We start from the raw sequence: 15,127 nt of genomic DNA, 5'->3' as shown, positions 1-15,127 counted from the left end.
AACTATAGCATTCATTCATGTGTTGAGGAAAATCACAAACATTCACAATAAGGCAGCCATGTACATTAGGCTGCGGCTTATTTTTCAAAGTTGTTGAAACCTGGAATTCGTAGGCTCTTTTGGATTCAAATGACACAAAAAGGGAAACCTCTGAGTTTAAGCCAAAAATATTGAGATTTAGAGGTTTCGCAATCGCTTCAAAGTTGAATTTTCGAGTAATAAAAAGGTGTTTTCACTTCAAGTGACATAACTTTCTCAATTTTCAACCGATTTTCAATCTTTTTTTATGAATTTCTCACAAATTAAATTTCGAATAAACTCGTAGAACATAATTTTTTCCAAAGTCACGCAAAATATGAGTTTTTGAAGAATTAACTTATTTTTTTCTCTTTTTACAAAAAAAAATAACTTTGGAGTTCTATAACTTTTTAACCGTTTGACCAATTTTAATTTTTTTTAGCTCTCTTTTGTAGATATTTTTGTTGCCTATCCTTGTCCCAAACAAACTTTTCATCAAAGTAGTCATGTTCATGATGGAAAAGTACCAAAAACTGCAGAAACATGCCTTAAAACTTGATTTTTTCATGCAAAATAGGAGTTTTTGACGATTATTTGCAATTTTTTACTCCAAACCAGCTAGGATGAGAACACTCACTTGCAAAGAGTTACATTCACTTGTTATTTTCTCAGCTCAGAATCGTGCTATCAAGAGACGATGTATGGACGACATTTGCCTTTTGGTTTTGTCTAAAAGTTTGCCGAATAGAGTATGGGTCGCACACGCATACCGAAGTCGTGAGGGAGCTGCGAAGGCAACTCTCCACGAGGTGAGTGTAAATTACACTCACCTCGTGGAGAGTCGCTTTCACAGCTCTGTCACGACTTTGGTATGCATTTGCGACCCATACTCTATTCGGCAAACTTTTAGACAAAACCAAAAGGCAAAAGTCGTCCATACATTGTTTCTTGATAGCACGCTTCTGAACTGAGAAAATAACAAGTGAGTGTAAATCTTTGCAAGTGAGTGTTCCCATCCCTGCAAACCAGATACTTAGCATCATATTTAGGAATGTGGAACACATATCTTTTTTTTTCAATTTGTTTTCTCCGCATTTCGAACATGAACATATTTTTTGATTCAGAACACTTCAAAAACTAAAGTTTAAGGCTTCCATGTGATTTTTGAGAATAAATTTTTCACTTTGAGCCCGAAACTAAGCATGAAAACAAATAAAATTTTGCCAACATTCTGATTTTTCCAATAAAATGCGTGTTTCTGAACGGTTTTGGGTATTTGTCTATTTTGAAACGGTTTTTAAAGGAACAGTTTATTCACAGCATTCTTAGGCAAAAAAAATATCTACAAAAGCAGCTTAAAAAAATAAAATTGGTCAAACGGTTAAAAAGTTATAGGACTCTAAAGTTAGTTTTTTTTTTGTAAAAAGAAGAAAAAATAAATTAAATCTTCAAGAGCTCATATTTTGCGTGACTTTGGAAAAAAATGATGTTCTACGAGTTTATTCAAAATTTATTTTTTGAGAAATTCATAAAAAAAAGATTGAAAATCGGTGAAAATTAAGAAAGGCACGTTATGAGGTTATGATAAGGCACTTGAATTGAAAACACCTTTTTATTACTCGAAAATTCAACTTTGAAGCGGTTTTAGGCTTAAACTCAGAGGTTTCTCTTTTTGTGCCATTTGAATCCAAAAGAGCTTACGAATTCCAGGTTTCAACAACTTTTGAAAAATAAGCCGCAGCCTAATAATGTACATACAACAACATTCTTTCAAGTGCGCCAGATTCGAAGTCCTATTCCAAGATCCCCCTAAGGACCGTCAATTAACTTTATCGTGTCATGAACCGCAGCCTTCCTTCCTCCAGCCAAACACAATCTGCTGCTACGCCCATCCTATCCCACTCCCAATAATCTAATATTTTCTTTGCCGTAATCAAATTATGATCATTACATGTCCCCATCCACTAGCCCGTCGCGTCGTCGTCGTCTATCGTTTGCTTGCTTGCTTATCCTTTTCCCATCGTAAAACAGCTACCCCTTTCCACCCTTCCGGAAAGCTAAACAGACCGTTCCGCATACGTACGTCTTGCACCTCGGCGCGGTCTCACTCATCGCATCATCGGAAAGAAAGTGCAATCACCATTAGAAGGCTCAAATGACTAGCGCTCCGGGAGCTTGGGTCACCAGCCATTCAGCTGAGGGCATTAGATGGCCATTTTATGGTGGGAAGTCTAATACTTTCTTGAGCTCGTCCCTGGTCGTTCGTAGATGGTCCGGTCCCCTCGTCTTTCATGGGAAGCTGCGACGTCCTTCCGTATGTGGTGTGTGTTTGACTGGAACGAGAATTTATGATGGTTGTTCCGATGTAATGACATACAACACTACTGCTGCACTGGGACAGGATGTGACGTTCGTCGCCGAATGATGGTGATGGTGATGACGATGATGGTGATGATGTGGTCATGGTTGGATGCACATTCAACACCAGTATCTACCGCTACGCGCGGTTTCCTAGATAGAGCTACTTATCCCACTACTTACTGGGTGCTGGCTGCTGCTGCGTGTTCATGCGGCGACGTGGCGGAGCGTGTGCGATGAGGGCTTGCTCCTGGTTTTCCACGTCGCCATTGATTTATACTGCGAGGACTGTAACGTTGCAAGCCGCACACATTAGCTTCTGACGAGATTATAATTGCTTGCCATAAATTCACCCAGGATGTGAAAGATTTACTGGGATTAATTTAATTGATCGACCTGCCTGCCTGGGTGTGATGCACACGGTGTGCGGAGTTCCGCACTCTGGGGAGCGCTTACTGCGTGTCTGGCGGGAACGTAGTCGTATTCTCGGGAAATTGCCTGCGCGTGTGGAAAAGCTCAAGTGGTTCGGGTTTTTATTGTGCGAACGTGTGTGGACTGAGACGAGTATTAATTTCGGCTTGTTTTTTTTATTGTTTCGTCGTATCTATAGGTAACCGACAGAATGATCTGAAGGACGAAAGGCGGAGAGCGCAGATGTCATCGGCGCGGCAGGTACTGGAGCGATCGACGATGATGCTGCTGACGTCATCGAGGGTGAGTTACCATATCATATATTGAAAAATATTTACTAAAGAAACAACCTTCCCGAATTTGGAACAGAGCTGACATTGGCGCAGTCATGTGCCTCGCGCCGTTGACAGTTACATGAAACCATCGCATATCGTTCTTATCCATGCTTACCTGCGCTTCGTCAATCACACTTTCTTCGTGCTGCCACTTCTCGCTGCGGTTCTCTTCTGCTATTGCATTCTTGTACCGCTCCCTGTAGAGGCACCGGATACCGATTACTAGCATTCGACTTCTGGCGACATTCTTTTCGTTTGTCACTAGTTGGTTACTCATCGAATTAACTATTAATACAATTGTGTTACTGAGGGGTGCCTATCGCCTCTTGCGCTGCTGTTGTCATTGCTTCATGGATAAATTTACATAAGTGGATATATTTCGAATAATTTTGGCGTTTCAGTCTTTTCGGGGTTAAGTGGATATCGACAGAACCGTTGCTCTTTCGTTTTTGACCGCATACTTCTTTGTATCCGCCATGTCTTCACATACGACGGCGTTATGCGGTAGGTAATAGCGTTAGGTTCAGTCCGTTATCTTTCAGGACGAAACGTCTACGGATTTAGTCTATGGGGGATCTTTGGAAGCACCTAGAACTATATGACGATAGAGTATCCACTGACACGGGAGTGCAAGGTCGATCAAAGCTTGTGAGGGCGTGTGTTGGAACTTCTAGTTATTTGGACGGAGATTATGGTGATTACCAAGACGATGAACGACAATTACGTTGCTTTGGCTAGTTTCATTACGTATAAGTAAGTACGTACGTACGTACGAATAAACTAAAAAACTCTTTTTATGCATGTTATTTTTATGCACTTTTAATTTATGCATCTTTTTATGCCCTGTATCAAAAGAGGGAAAGCACGACGAGAACTATTGCAACAGCGGCCAGGGAGTGTGTAAGTGTATAGAGAAGAGCAAAGCAATGTTACAGTGGCGTTTCAGTTGGTCCCAAGAGGCTTCAGCGGGGTACCAGCAGATTTCTGGGGGATTTCCGAGGGCCTGAGGGCGTTTTCGGAGCCTCTCAGGTGCGTGACGTGGGGTCCAAGGGCGTTTTATGGGGATTTTGGAGTCATTTCAGGAAGTTTCAAAGAGTTTACGGCGAGAAGGGGTTTCGAAGCCTCTCAGTTGCGTTACGGTCCGATAAGATTTAGAAGGGGATTTTAGAGGTATTTCAGGAAGTTTCAGAGCATTTTCGACGGGATTCAGTGTAGTTACGGAAAAAGTTTTCAGGGGTTTTGGAGCCTCTCAGGTGCGTTACATGGGATTCGAGGGGGTTTAGGGGATTTCAGAGGCATTTCAGGAAGTTTCAGAACAATTCAGGATTCAGTGGCGTTATGAAAGCATTACAGAGGAGTTTTTGGAGGTTATGGACCGTCTCAGGTGCGTTACATGGGGTCCGAGGGGGTTTCAGGGAGATCTTGGAGGCATATCAGGAAGTTTAGCGAACTCATCACTTATCTTTTGAAACGATAACTTTTAAAGGTTTAAAGGTGTTCTTGAAATCCCCGGATACTAGAAATGTCCCTAAAATCCTCTTAATACTGTTCGAAGGCCCCTGAATTCCCCGTAATCTCATGAAAACGCCAACAAATATTGACAGAACGTCCTTAAAAGAGTCCTCGAATCCCCTAAAACAACCTCTTAAAACTACCCTGGAGCTCCTTGGAACCCCCTTTTTGGGTCCTCTTGGAACTTTCTGGAAACCCCCTTAGCCCCATCTCAAATGCCCAGGAGCATGACCTGTTCTCGTGAACTAGATTCCCTCATTAAAGCCCAAACTTAATTTATGCATCAATTTCCTAGTTGCGTACAACGTTTTTTGCAATTTCATAAATTACCAGTTGAGGATAGTTTTAAACAAATCTTTTTCATCAAACTGCACACTGATGTTTATAGCCATGTTGAAGAAAGTCTGATCGAAGCAGGTTATACTGTGCAGTTCAATGCAGTGCATTCTTCAATCACTTAACCTAATTTACAGCTCTTTTTGTCCACTAGGGCACTGCGTGATTCTAATTGGCGGCTTACACTTTTTTGTATAGCGCCTAAATGTATTCTATTCTAAATTCTCTATATCGAACGGGTGCCTTTTTGCGCTGCTGTCACTTTTCTACCCTGTCTATGGTAGAACGATGAGCACGAGGAGAATATGTGTGTGGGCTCTTGTTCCTTTTTCAGTCTGATTGGACGTCCATTATGAGTTGCCGTTTAGCCGATATCCAAGTATATGCTCAGAAGAGGGTCAGATGTCAGCCGCTGTCGGGGAGAAGAGCAACTGACGAAAAATTGCAAGTGCCGGGGCTGGGATCGAACCCATGACCATCCACTTATGGAGCGAACGTGCAGCCACCACGCCACGGGCCCCGGCATTATACTGTGCAGTTGTACCAGCGGCGTCATGGTCGCAATTTTTTTCGCAGTCAAGTTCGCAGATTGTGAACAATCCTCGGTACTCACTTTACGTAATTTATGTTTAGTCCCTTACTGTCAGAGCTGTCAGATCAGTGTAACACGCTGAATAAAATTTACACAAAAGGCAATTCACACGGAAAAAAATACACGGGTATGAATATTTATTGGGTACCGGACTGGTCACCGAAAATTTGATCGTACATTGGTACATCGAGGACTTGAAATTAGTCTATGGTTGTACTGTGCAGTTGTCATAAATTTTCCAACCTGCGTCCAGAAGTTGATCAAAACTGAAAACAGTGTTGTAATGGTTCATTACGCAACGCAAATCAGTGCTGTAATAAAAAAAAATACAGCACTGCAAATTTGGTGTGGGATTTGCGCGAGGTAAAACGGCCTATTACGATGAGAAATTTCAATTAAGAGTTTCCAATGAATTACAAACGTAGTATTCATTACGTAGGCTTTCCTGTTTTAGTCGCGATGAAGCGTACCTTATTGGTTTCGAGAATGCTAAGGCGGAGTTTATGGTTTGCTTATTTTCCAATGGTGGTTTGGTATAGAATACGAGGTTCAGGAAACCACCTGATATTGGAGTCCCCTTCCACCTCTCCCTTGGCAACAGGTGCTGGATGAGGAATAAAGATCGTGTGATCGTTGAACGCCACATTAGCCTTCGTCGATAACCATGGCAGCCATTATTTTTTTGTTTTTATTTACGTGTATTTTAACTCAGGCTTATTCTACACTTAAGGGGGTTCCAGGGTTTTTCACTGGGTATCAGCGGGTCTCAGGGGCGTTTAAGCTGGTGTCAGGATGGTTTCAGGGGTGATTCAGGAGGACTCAGGGATATTTAAAGTGGCACAAGGGGCTCTTCAAGGGGTCTCAGGGGCCTCCAAGGTCGTCTCAGGGGGGGGGGGGTGTTCAGAGGATACCAGGTTCAGGTCTCAGAAACGTTTAAGGGAGTCTCAGGAGCGTCCTGGGAGTTCCAGGAACTTCAGGAACTTTCAAGGTGCTGAGGGCATTTCAGAAAGTCTCAGAAGGGTTCAGAGACGGTTCAAGGGGTTAGCTGATTTCAGGGGGTTCCTGATGGTCTATGTAGACGCTGCTGGGGTGTCAGGGGCATTTTAGCTGGTCCCTGGGCGATCCATCGGATTTCAGATGATGTCAGAGGTCTTCTATGGGATTTCAGGGAGCTGAAGGGGATCTCATGGGAGTTTCAGGGGACTCCAGGGAGTTTCAGCGGTCCCAGAGGGTGGTACGGGTGCCCTGGGGGGGGGGGGGTCTCAAAGGCGTTTCAATGGATTTCAGGATCATTTTCAGCAATTCACGGTGATTGGACCGGTTTCCCCTCTCAATAAAAGATGAGTTTCTGAATCGAATCAGTTCAAGATTGATAGAATTGGCGAAAAAAATAACAAGAATCAAGACTTAATTTACCAAACACCGTCCGGTTTGCGACTAACAGAATGTTTTTTGAATTCGAAGGTTTTTCGGAACAGAAAAAACGGACACATTCAAAAACAACAAATGACGTAATCTTGTACCAACTTTTCGAACCCTCTAAGCAAAATACCCTCTTCGAATGAGTGTAATCAGTTTCGTACATGGTTTCGTACCTTTTAATTCCACCCTAATTGCTACCACTTGTAATCTTCCTCAGTGTCAGTTATCCACTCTGGATAGGCGGAATTAAAAGGTACGAAACTGATTACACTCATTCGAACAAATGACGGTTAAAAGTTTAAAAAAACTTCCACTGGACGAAAAAGCAACAATTTTTTTTCGATTCCCTGAGGAAGATCCAGTAAGGATCGAAACGTTGGAAGAGGAAAACATTTAGTTGTTTTTTACCCCGAAAAGACTGAAACGCCAAAACTATTCGAAAGTCGAAAGGCTGAATACAAAAGGCTGAAATTATGAAACTGTAACATAAGGCTAAAATTACAGAAGGCTGAAAATGCAAAACTCTACGTAATGAGTTACAGTCATTTTTCTCATATTGGCGTAACGTGCCAACTGAGACAGAGCCTGCTTCTCAGTTATGAGAACTTCCATAGTTGATCTTTCTTGGTCAATGGTTATTCGTATATCATCTGGTTGGCACGAAGATACCATGCCCAAAGAAGTCAAGGAAATTACCATTACGAGAAGTTATTTGCCGGACAAGAATCGAACCCGTCACATGGGCACTACTTATAGGCTTGTGCTTAGTAAAGAGGGTAGACATTTCAATAAGAGATTTTCCCTTTTTTAAACATCAGCAATTCTTTGGAGTTTTGATGTTAGAGATTTTCCCTTCTTTGAAAAATATGCTGTTCTTTTGAGAAATACTATCGTAGTTATGTAGTACATCAAACATTCATAGCATGGAATTGATTGCGCTGACAAGCAATTGTACCCAAGCAATATATTTGTCACAAAAGAGTCACAGTAGCACAGGTTTTTCGTTGCACATGAGTCAATACCAAGTTTTTCTAGCATTGAGCTGCAAACAAATAATTGTAGCTCGTGTGCAACCAAAAGCCTGCGCTGTCAAGAGACCCTTCTAACGGAAGCATGTATGTTGGAGTCATACTCTGTTTGTCTTAGTTTGAGTGTTTGGGTTGTCATTAACATGATTACTTTTGGGCTGCCGCTGTTTGAAAACTCCTAGAAAGGTCTCAGGGGCGTTTCAAAGAATCTTAGGGGTTCTTCAGAGGGTATCAGGGGAGTTCGAGGGGGTCTCAAGGTGTACCATGAGGTTTCAGATGTGCTTGAGAGAGTCTCAGGGACAGGTCCCCCAATGAGCTCCAGGGAGTTTCAGGGGTGTATCAGGAACTTCTAAGGAGGTCTAAGGAGGAGTGGGGTGGTAGGGGTTTGGGAGCCTTTTAGGAAGCCTCTAGAGCGTTTCATGGGGCTTCATCGGGAATTCAGGAGCGTTCCAGGAGGTCTCAGGGGGTCCCAGGGGCCTCAGGATCACTTCCGAGGGTCTCAAGGGCGTTCCAGAGGGTTTCATGGAGTGTCATGGGTGTTTCAGGTGGTCTCTAGAGTGCTTTATTGTATTGAATACGGGGGTTTCTTTGTTTAATTTTTTTTTTGTATTTTAACCTAAGGTTCTACACTTATTCCCGTAATATTTTTGAATTACCCCTTAATGCCCTTAATAGGCTTCTGAGATCCCCCGAAACTCTCTGAAGTGCCTTGAAACGCCCCTGAAACGACCTCAAAAGGCTCCTTCGACCCCTTTAGAAAAACTCTTGAAACGCCCTTGAAATGCTTTGAAATAGCATAGCATAGTACGAATACTTCCACAAATCGTGGATGGAGTTGCAGAGATAAGCATATCCATTGCTGTTGTAGATTTCGCTAATATCTACAATATCATGGAGTCACTCATCTCCACACACCTGGCCAAGTCTTTGCAAGCATTTAATAATTCTTATTATCAACTTGGAAAGCGTCCAGAACTGAAACAGCTTCCAATAGCTGATAGGATGGTGGAAATCGCGAATAAAGGAATTTGGCAATACTACAATATAGTGTTCAAAAATAATAATAGCAAAAATCTTACCAAGTTTCATATTGTCGGATGATCGCACCCATACAGGGGCGAGCATCAACAGCAAGGAGCAACACTAAACTCTTCAAGGCTAATGTGGATTTACCAACCACGCTGGTGCGGAATTTGAACAGACCGTCATTCACGATGACCTCGCAGATTTGGAGGGATTACTGAACCGGTTTGAATACATAACGCGCTGGCTCGGATGGACGCAAGGTCCGGAAGGCTGGCACGTTTGTTCGGAGTTGGATGGATTGTTTAATTTTTTGCTCGGGGACACGCCAGCTCGGATGTACTGTGGTTTCGTGGTTCGGGATCGCTTGTCTGGATATCGAACCTGGGGTTCCCGTTTTGATGGGATGATTAGGTACGTGATCGCTTCCTAGCGGCCAATCCTGGTCATGGCACCCCTGAACCCCTTGTAATACCTTTCATGCATTCAGTCAAATAAAATTAAGATATCCATAAGGCCCAACTTATGAAACGGCCTTTGAACAATTCATAATGATTCGATTCGATTCAATGACGAAGAATCGTCTTACACCTTGACTCAAGCATCGGTAGTCGTGCGGATGAAACACAAGCTTAATGATCCCGTCGTCCATGGTTCGAACCCAGTCTGTATCATTATAAGATTTTTTTTTGCTCTTTTCACAACTCTATCTTATGAAATTTGTCATAAAAAGCACGATCAATTCATAAGGTTCTAATGGCATCCATAATTTTAAGTTATAGCAAACATTTATAAGGTATTTCGATGGATTTCGTTAGTTTTTTTTTTTTCGCTGAGTGTATGCTTCTGAGACAACCCGGCTGAACCGCCCTTAAAGCCTCTTGAAACGACTCTAAGAAACCCCGTAATACTATTGAAACTCCAACGAATCCTATCGGAATGGCCTTAGAAAGCTCCTGAAATCCCCTAAAACAATTCCCTGAAACGCCCCTGGAGCTCCTTGTCCTTGGAACTCTCTTTGTTGGACTCTCTAGGAGCTTCCTGGAAACTCCTTTGGCTCCATCTCAAATTTCTGTCAAGTTCTATCTAGCAGACTAGTAATACGGTTAACGCAATGCGGGTCGCAGGATCTAGGGGGAGCAACCGAGAAGGTACCCCAAGCACCAAAACAGTTCCATACAGTATGCTTGTGCGTTTATCAGTCTGGCCATATGGGCCTTGCGTTGGGCCTTGGGCCATACAAAATCTGTATAAATGGCTGAAAAAGTACACCGTTAATCATAGGGGAACTCCAGAATGAGTCAGTGTGGCATTCTTAGAGTACCAAAAAAGCGGAATTTCTGTGTGCATTACTAAATCATAAAAGGAATGATAACTTATGAACTGATGTCGAGACGACCATCCTAATTTCAATTTTCATAATTACCGTCATATTTTATCTATTGTTTCACTTTTGCATTTCATTTCATACAGACGTGCATAAGGCATCCGGAGTGTCCCCACTCCAAGGAGAACCGAGACACCGTGTTTTGCCAGATGCGGAGAGCAATGGACTTAATTCACTACGTGGTGAAAGACGGCATTCTGGAGACGGCTAGCGAACGGAATGCGTTACGACAGGTAATTCGTGCTTAGATCTTCTAGGCTTTCTCGTTAGTAACGTTAAACTTCCAAACTCCAGGTCCCCGAATGGGACTCGGAACGGGCGACGGCCTTCACCTGCCTGCGGCACTTTTCCCGCCTGATCGAGATGTCCCGGCCGGACTACGAGCGGCGCAGTACCAGCGGCAGCAAAACCAGTTCTTCCATGACGGCAGCCGTAGGGCCACCACCACTCGGTGCCAAAGATTGCGTCTCGCCAACCGCCAACATTCGGGATAAGGAAACCGGCATCGAGTACCGGCGGGAGCTGACAAGGCGGAACAGCGAGCGCGATCGCGACAGAAATTCCATCGGTCATTCCAGAGAGTATAGTACTAGGGAACGCGAGTTTCCCAAATATGACAATAAATCTGAAGTAAGCTATGGGGGCAAGTTTGTACGGGACGTTTGGTAATTTTGAATCTTGAAATTACAGCTAGGGATCTCAATATTTTCCTCCGACACCCGGGAGCAGCTGCTGGCCGCACTCGACAAGGTTTGTGAAAAGACTCAGGACTTTACCGATTCGGCGTACACGAGTCACGACTACCGGGAGAACATTCTGCTGCTGTGCGACCGTGCCAAGCTGGAGCTGAACCAACTGATGCGGATCGCCGTCAGCATGGAGCAGTATCCGAACGCATCCTACGACATCGAAGGCGCCATCGAGAGCGTCCTGACGGCGGCGCATGACCTCACCACGCAGCTCACCCTGACGGCGCAGGACCAATCGGCCGAGCTGTCGCATATCATCAAGGCTGGCATCGACATTGCCAACTCGCTCAGGAACATTGCCTTAAATCAGGAGATCGACCGGTTACAGGAGTGCGCCGATCGGTTTCACGAGCATATCGATCACATACTGGAGGTTTGTCGTTGGCGTTGGTTGTAAATCTCATAGGACGACACCAAAACTTAGTTTCCGCTCGTTACAGGTATGTAAGCTGCTGCGACAGATAGCCCTGACGGAAACGCTGCAGGTGCAAGCCAAGTTCACCGAGATCAACGTGAGGATCTACGGACCGCAGGTGATCACCGCTGCCCGGGCCCTGACGTCGCACCCGGAGAGTAAACACGCCAAAGATAACCTCGAAGTGTTTGTCGATATGTGGCAGTGGCTGTCGACGGACGTGACCACCATCACCAAGGAGGTGATCGACCTGGCGCAAACAACGAACAAAACCGACAAAACCACCGAGTATCTAAGTCTTCCGAGACCTGGGGTAGTGTGGGATGAATCCTTTATGAATAGATAGTTGTCAAAAAATATTTTTTTTAATTTCTTAGAAACATGGAACCACATCGAAACCGCTGAAGCCAACGCGCCTCGACTCGGAGGAGCAGGAAAAAATTGCCAAAACCGGACTGGAGATGAAAATGGTCACCAATGAGATGGACGCCGAGACGGACAAGTGGAACGGGGCGTCCGAGGAGAACAACGACATCGTCAAGAGGTAAGTGATGGTCAAAAGTCATCATCAAATGGGGAGTTTTAACTTGTGTAATGCACTTTTTATGCAATTATAAATTGAGATCTTATTATGTGACACGCTAATTACCAGGCTGTAAACAGAACTCTGAGAAATTTCCAATAATCCGTTACAAGAATAATAGCTTACATAGTACTTGTTCTAGGGGCATGGAAAGCATAATGGTTTATTATTACATTGCTGATGCGATGCTACATCCTTCATGTCCATGTTAGCTTTGATCTTTTTGGCCAATACATTTAATCAATAAGATGAATTTGTGTACCATGCTTATCTAAGTTTAAACCCTTTGAGCTATGAGCATTAACATCTGAAAGGATCTAACACCGACTCAGCAAAATAAGAAAAGCCATTGGTTACCCATGTAGATTATACGACCTACACTCGTGGAAGTTCTTGGATTACCTAGAACATCTTTAGAAATTAGATTCTTGCAGAACAATACTCCATAGACCTGTAGGACTCCTTGAATACGCTTTCAGATCTTTAGATCTTCGCTCGCGGAAGTTCTTAGAAGATCCAGTACATCTACGGACACTATTGCTTTACAGCGCAATGCTCAATGGGCCTGTAGGATGTTGCACCGTATCAGTAATATAACTACATTTGTAGATTTGTAGATCTTGAGGCCACCGTTCGTGGAAGTTCTTGGATGTCTTAGAACGTCTTTTGAAACTAGTTCTTTACAGAACAATGTTTTATGGATCTCTAGGATATTGTACTGTATCAGTAATGGTACAACAATCCATTGATTACGCTTTTATATCTTAAACCTTCACTCGTGGAAGTTCTTGGAGGACCCAGTACACTTTTTGGAAACTAGTTATTTATAGAACAATTCTTAATGGACCTGTAGAATGTTGCGTCAAATAAGTAATGTAACAACAATCCATTGATTACACCGTTCAACACTAAATTTTGTTGTGGGATAAGAAAAAAAAATAACAGGGGTTTGGTACCCTAGAAGTGTCATATTTGAAAGAATTTTTGAAAAATATTGGACCGGGCCTTCACAGTTCAAAACCGACGTTTGTATGGAGAACTTGGGGTGTTCAATTGATATGTGCATTAGAACGCGCTGTCCATATATTTAGACGTTAGTCGATAACAAAACTAACCCTAATACCGGAAGCGCCTAAAATATGCACGGTACACAGCAAAAAAATATGAAAGTTAAACAACACGTAAATTGAAGATCAACTGAAATTTGAGGCAGAAAAATGTAAACCAACAACAGTTAACGTCAGCCGAGCAGCCCGCTGCTGGTCAGACGGCTTGTTTACAAATTTTAAAGCATATTCGCTTTAAATTTACATGCATCTGCGATAAATCATGCCAGCCACTCTCCGACATCAGCTAAACGAACGGCTGCTCGCAGCTGTGGCGGTTTCCACGTTGTCTCACTCAGTACTCTCTGCAGCAGCCGGAGCATGTCGGGAGTGCGTGCATTATGGTAGAAGCAGTTTAACTTTGGCTGTCTGTAATTCAACAAGCTGAGATAGCCGAGAGAGCTCGGGCGTGCTACTCACACCCCAAGGATCTGAGTTCAATTCTCGCTTGGAGCCCAATTTTACTTTATATTTTCTAACAAATAGGTATCTGCAAAATAATTTTAAGATCGCACAAAAATTTCCATCATATATGACGGGGTCCTTTTGTTACATTCGATCCGTCATAATTTTACAGGTTTTTTTCGAACTGTGTACGTTCTAATGCACATATCAACTGAACACCCCAAGTCCAATATTTTTCTAAAATTCTTTCACTATGACACTTTTAGGGTCCCAAACCCCTGTTATTTTTTTTCTCATCCCATAACACCAAATTTTGTAAAATTTTGTCGAGCAGTGTCATGCTTGTAGATCTTGAGGCCTTTATTCGCGAGAGTTCATGGAGGACCTTAAATATTTTTGAACATAAGGTACCCCGGGGCAAGTGGGACCTAAAAAATTGCTAATTTGGTTTTGTCATGCCAAAAATTTCAGAACACATTTTTTTTATAATTCCAATGAACCCAAAAGACGTTGTTGGTATATTTGTACTTATTAACATGCATTAAACTGTTTCAAAATTTTAAAATTCCATATATTATGCATATAATGAAAAGTGTAGCAGATCTTCATTTACTGCGTTTTACGGGGCAAGTGGGACCAATTCAGAGTTTTTGTTCAAAGGGCTTAATATAAGTTGCAACAAATAAGGTAGCATAAATCATAAATCTCTTATTTAAATGACTATCTTTTGAGATTAACATAAGAAGAGGTTTATGGTATCGTGCATAAATTACGTAACACATAAAAAATCGCTGGGGAAAAATACTTGAATCAACTCTAGCAGCTCATGCAAAATAAATTGATTTTTTAGACAAAAAGGGCTGTAAAGTGAAGAGACAAAAGATTTCGAAACTTGGTTTCTTTATTATATAGTTGATGAATCTCGCCAAAAGTTAATCTGGGGTTTCGAGATTTTCAGTAATATCTTCACCCTTGCATAATCTTACGATCATGAAATAATGTTTTTTTTATCATGAATTTTGACAAGGTCATTTCCCAAGTAACACACTTGTCACAGAAGAGTCACGGCGGCGCAGGTTTTTGCTGCGCAGACGTCACGATGACTTACTTTCAACAAATAAACACTTACTTGCTAGAAGTAAGTCATGGTGACTTATGCGTAACAAAAACCTGCGCCGCCGTGACTCTTCTGTGACAAGTGTGTTACTTGGGTTCCCTATTTTATTTTTTTATGGACGGTTCCTGAATGCTCAAAAGAATTCATTATGCAGCGTTAAGTGAAAAAATAATGGAACATATTTAAAGAAAAACATAAAAAATACATGCTTTTGATTTTTTTGTTTTACCCAAGTTTTACCATTTTTAACAAGAATTTCATCATCTAAATAGAGGTAATAAAGTATAATTCAACAGTAGATTTTTTAACGCGTCAATTTGTATTTACTTT

The 15,127-nt window shown here is 42.4% G+C and overlaps 1 protein-coding gene across 6 annotated transcripts in view; it reads left to right on the top strand.

Moving 5' to 3' along the window:
* LOC109431036 (alpha-catulin) overlaps positions 1-15,127 on the top strand; it is a 451,899-nt gene that overhangs the window by 388,366 nt on the left and 48,406 nt on the right. For all 6 annotated transcript variants that reach the window (XR_009995646.1, XR_009995645.1, XM_062842487.1 and 3 more), the window contains exons 5-10: positions 2,987-3,090; positions 10,509-10,655; positions 10,717-11,052; positions 11,113-11,544; positions 11,612-11,899; positions 11,964-12,130. Coding sequence is in view for 4 of the 6 variants with exons in the window: in XM_062842487.1 (XP_062698471.1) it covers positions 2,987-3,090; positions 10,509-10,655; positions 10,717-11,052; positions 11,113-11,544; positions 11,612-11,899; positions 11,964-12,130 (1,474 nt within the window). In the remaining 2 variants the exon portion in view is untranslated. The remainder of the gene's footprint in view (positions 1-2,986; positions 3,091-10,508; positions 10,656-10,716; positions 11,053-11,112; positions 11,545-11,611; positions 11,900-11,963; positions 12,131-15,127) is intronic.

This window comes from Aedes albopictus, chromosome 3 (genome assembly GCF_035046485.1).
Source record: "Aedes albopictus strain Foshan chromosome 3, AalbF5, whole genome shotgun sequence".
NCBI lineage: Eukaryota > Metazoa > Arthropoda > Insecta > Diptera > Culicidae > Aedes > Aedes albopictus.
Note: the sequence above shows the minus strand (reverse complement) of the source record. Positions and strands in the feature narration are given on the sequence as shown.